The 5,067-nt window shown below is 43.5% G+C and overlaps 1 protein-coding gene across 1 annotated transcript in view; it reads right to left on the reverse strand.

Moving 5' to 3' along the window:
• LOC107698986 (CUB and sushi domain-containing protein 1-like) overlaps nt 1-5,067 on the reverse strand; it is a 320,519-nt gene that overhangs the window by 157,676 nt on the left and 157,776 nt on the right. The window contains exons 7-8 of the mRNA XM_016500120.1: nt 4,652-4,729; nt 54-141 (exon numbers count right to left, since the gene is read on the reverse strand). Of these exons, the coding sequence (XP_016355606.1) occupies nt 54-141; nt 4,652-4,729 (166 nt within the window). The remainder of the gene's footprint in view (nt 1-53; nt 142-4,651; nt 4,730-5,067) is intronic.

The raw sequence follows: 5,067 nt of genomic DNA on the forward strand, positions 1-5,067 counted from the left end.
CGTGTCCTCTCAGTGGACTATTTTAATAAGTAATCCATAAACTCATTTCTCACCTGAAATCAGAGCCTTTTCTTTTGCCCCTCTCTGGGATTCCTGGGTCTGGACACATGTTGTGTCCTTGCGCCACCCCCATCTGTGATACTGCAAAAGACAAAACGGAAGAAAAAAAGTTGGTTTTCACTGGGGTACCCCATCCAACAGCAGGTCAGGATAATGCTACCCCCACTTTTCATTTTGCTCTTGAACATGGATGTCATTAAATATCAACACATGTATTAAATGCTTACACTTTTATTAATCTCGACTTAACATTTATGAGGTTTATTCATATGATGACAAATATTGTTTTTGAGTGAACAGTTTAAGTTAAACACTTAGTGTATAACAGGGGCTTCCCAAACAATTTTTTTTTTCAGTTGAACACCTTTGACATTGTCACGCCCATGGACTGCCCCTGTGTTCCTGTCTTGTGTTTTGCTCCCCATGTGCTCCCCGTGACCCAGTTTCTCCTCGTGTTGATTGTGTTCATTTGATTCAGTTTTGTCTCTGTAATTACCTCGTTTAGTTCCTGTTATTTAGCCCAGTGTTTTCATGTGTCGAGTGTCCGGTGTCTAATGCCATTTTGAGTCTCCTGCATTCCCTATGTTCCCTGCTTTTTGAGCTTATTAAAGTCTATTTAAGTTTATTCCCACGTCTCCTCATCTCCTCGCTCCCCGCTCCTCAGGAGTGTGACAGAACATCGGACCAAATACAAAGATGACAGAGGCTGAGGATCGGCTGTGGTGTCTCCGGCAGGGTGGCCGGCCTTTGGAGAGGTATGTGGAGGATTTCCTCGAGCTCTCCAACCGGGTGAGCTGGCACAACGCCGCACTCGGAGCCTGTTTTCAGCTGGGGCTGGATGAAGAACAATCCGCTGCGATCTCCCCACGTGTGATTTTCCCTTGATCGAGCTGATTAATCTTGTCCTCTAATTTAATGGTTCCGATTTCGAAGTAGAAGAAATAAAGGAGAATTTAAAGTCTCCTCATCCAGCCCCCTCTGGAACACACCGTGTCTCACCAGCTCACACCATGCCAGGAACCCCCACATACCTAACCAAGGGTTCTGACCACCTGTCACCTCTGAGGTACCCCCGAGGCCGTAGACGGAGGTCTGACTGGACAGACCCCACATCCCAGTCGGGCAGGGCCGCACTCCTTTCGACTTCCCTTTTCCTGACTCCAGTCCCAAGATCCGTCTCAGTCCAGGATCGCCGGCCGCTCCTCCGTCAAGCCCGCCGGCCGCTCCATCATCAAGCTCGCCGGCGGCTCAGCAGTCAAGCCCGCTGGCCGCAGCACTCTCAAGCCTGCCGGCCGCTCCGAAGTCAAGCCCGCTGGCTGCTCAGCAGTCAAGCCCGCCGGCCGCTCCATCGTCGAGTCCGCTGACCGCTCCATTGTCAGGCCCAGTGGCCGATTCACTCCCAAGCCCTAGGATGACAGCAGTTATCTCCTTCACCTCTGCACAAAAAAGGAGAATGCGGAGGAAGAGACTGTGGGCTCCAACCCGAGTCCGCTCCAGTGTCAGCTCCAGCCCCTGACCAGAGTCAAGACATGGCTCTAGCCCCAGTCCCGAGTAGAGAGAGGGCTGCTGTTTCCACGTTGAACCCAGGGAGGGCTCCAGTTCCTGAGTTTAGCCCAGAGAGGGCTCCTGTTCCCACGTCCAGCCCAGAGAGGGCTCCGGTTCCTATGCCCAGCCCAGAGAGGGCTCCTGTTCCCACATCCAGCCCAGAGAGGACTCCTGTTCCCACGTCCAGCCCAGAGAGAGACTCGGTTCCCAAATTCAGCCCAGAGAGGGCTCCTGTTCCCAAGTCCAGCCCAAAGAAGGCCCCAGAGAGGGCTGCTGTTTCCAAGTCTGGCCCAGGTGCCTGCTCTGCCATGGCTCCCCGAGCTGCCCGCTCTGCCATGGACCCTTGAACTGCCCGCTCTGCCATGGCTCCCTGAACTGCATGATCCACCATGGGTCCCGGAACGGGTACCGCCCTGGAGGCCTTCAGTCCCGTGTAAGCTTGTCCCTAGAGGCCTCCAGAACGCCCAACCCCACTCCCCGTTGGAAGTTATGAGGCGCATGGACGCACGCGCCTTCCGGGAGGGGGAGGTAATGACACGCCCATGGACTGCCCCTGTGTTCCTGTCTTGTGTTTTGCTCCCCATGTGCTCCCCGTGACCCAGTTTCTCCTCGTGTTGATTGTGTTCATTTGATTCAGCTGTGTCTCTGTAATTACCTCGTTTAGTTCCTGTTATTTAGCCCAGTGTTTTCCTGTGTCGAGTGTCCGGTATCTAATGTAATTTTGAGTCTCCTGCTTTTACTTTTACAATTTGGTCTTCACGAATTTTTTGTTATTTAATTTTATTATAATTCATGGACTTATTATATGATTTAGATTTACATTTTAACAATTTTTATTATTCACCATAACCTAACTGAGGGCAATTGAGTGGAACAATTCAATATGAATTCATAGTTTATTGCTATTGTGACATCCCTTCAATTCACAATATAGGCCTGTACATAATTCATATAATTATATAGTGTAATTCAGATGTGCATATTTTAATGGGTTAACTGATTTATCATTATTTAACATAATTTTCAAAATTCATGCAGTATTCTCATTTAGTGAACAGAATAATTATTTGATTTAGAGTTTTACAATCATGCTGTTCTTTTAAAAATAAAACAACAAAAAAAATATATATATATATCAAATGTTTCCATTTGCATCCCTTAATAATATACTGAAAGATGCATCATCATCCTGTACTTGCTAAACCTATAAAAGCACACTGTTCTTAAAGGGCATCTTCTTCTATTTTTGTTGGTAGGAGAAAAAAAAGGGCCATATTTTGCCTAAAATGTAAGATACTCAAGATTACCATCTGGTTTAATGACCTACTGCATAAAAGCAGTATCACACTTGCACCTGTGCAGTTGGTTTGAACATCAGCATGGATTTACCTTGTGAAGAGAGCAAGGCTATCTGTAAATGTACTCGAATGTCTACACAGCCTGCCCAGGACGTTTATTGAATGAACGAAAGAATCAATCAGTCCTTCCAAGAATGGCAAGATATTTTCAGACATCATTAAGCGAGCACAAAATTTTCCCTGGCATCAAAACACACAAGCTCATCCAGCCCCGCAGGAAGTGGATATGACATGCGGGGTCAAGGAGGATAGTCACAGCCTCGCTTTCTGCAATAGGTACCTAGGAGGCAGGAGAGGATAGTAGAGGGAAAACCTGAAGTGACACATGTTGATTGGCCGAGGCACGCCTGGGTGCTGGCACTCATGCATACTGATGTGGGACAAAAGGCCAAACTTGTCAGCGCTTCCGTTGAGACACTGCCGGCCACGGTGATGGTACTGGGATCCCTGATGACACCCTCAATTGGGCACAAGCTCACATGGGCAGGCTGACATTTTCTCACAATGATGCAGAGGTAATAGAAATGTAAATAAAGTCGGCATAACAGAAGAAAGCAGGCTGAAGAAGCCTCTCAGCACACAGTGCAATTACCCCTCCTCGATAAGCTTTTTCTCTCTCTGTTTGCCATCAATGGAAATGGTAACTTATTTTCCCTCCCCTCTGGCCTTAGGGAGAAAAATAGCTCCATTTGTCTCCAATTGACAGAGCTTAGAATAAAGATAACATTAATGTTTAAGGTTGTGTGCTTGTGCCAAGCGTGAGGACATGCTTCAAGTGTGCCACTGCTTTCACCAATGAGTGGACAATGGAATCTACATGCTTAAAAAACCCTAAAAATACATCAGGAAAATGCAAGAAATTTTTGGCTTTAAATTGTTATATATTTTAAGGTCAACTAAGATTTCAGAGTTGTGAATGTTTTGTTTCGGTTCACTCCTACTTGATATGAATAACACAGAAGGGACATATTCCTAAATCAACCTTCCTGTCAACCAAACACAGCACTAATAAATATACTACTGTTCAAAAGTGTAGGGTTGGTAAGATATTTTTGATATTTTTTAAAGAAATATCTTATGTTCACCAAGTCTGTATTTAAAAAAATAAAATAAAAAAATAAATAAAAAATACAGTAAAACAGTAATATTGTGAAATATTACAATTTAAAATAACTGTTTTCTATTTTAATATATTTTATTATGCAATTCATTCCTGTGATGGCAAAGCTGAATTCTCAGCATCATTACTCCAGTCTTCAGTGTAACATGATCAAAAAAATTATAATAATTATTATAATAAACTGAATTCAGAAATAATTCTAATATGCTGATTTGGTTTCTAAGAAACATTTTGTAAAGTGTGCTGCTTATTTTTATTAATTAATTTATTTAGAAACCAATATGTTTTTTTATTTATTTTCAGCAAAATTAATGTAGTACATACTGTTATCATTACATAAAATTAATCATAAACTGAGATATTGCATTCCTGTATATCAAATAGTAGATCATTATGCTAGCAATGTCATGGTCATTGGTTCAACTCCCAGGGGATGCATGAACTGATAAAGTATACCTTGTAGGCAAATGTAAATCACTTTGGATAAAAGCATCTGCCAAGTCAATTCATGTAAACGTAAAGCTGATTTAGGAAAATGTCCTTCATGTACATGGAAAGGTTGACTTACAAACTGATATCTTGCTGTGGTTGTCTTTACTTGGCAGCATCTTCACCCCTCTGGACTTCAGTTCTGTCATCTTCTTCACTGGAAGTCAAAAGAATTATAACATGTTTATTTAAGAGCAGGAAGGATTAGAAAAAGCTGAAAAAACTATATTCACTGGCCAGATGCTTGCTAGGCATTACAAATCATGAACCACATTGTAATTACAATTACAGTCTTTCAAAGAAGCTGTCATTCTTGTGCAAAAAAAGCCTATTGTGTGTGAACAAAGTGCAGCATATTTGTTGAAAAGCGACAAACTAATGCCAGCACGCATTAGTACGCACGCACGCACGCACGCGTGCACACACACACACAGACACACAGACACACAGACACACACACACACACACACACACACACACACACACACACACACA

This window comes from Sinocyclocheilus anshuiensis, unplaced genomic scaffold (genome assembly GCF_001515605.1).
Source record: "Sinocyclocheilus anshuiensis isolate Anshui unplaced genomic scaffold, SAMN03320099.WGS_v1.1 scaffold74, whole genome shotgun sequence".
Classification (NCBI taxonomy): Eukaryota; Metazoa; Chordata; class Actinopteri; order Cypriniformes; family Cyprinidae; genus Sinocyclocheilus; species Sinocyclocheilus anshuiensis.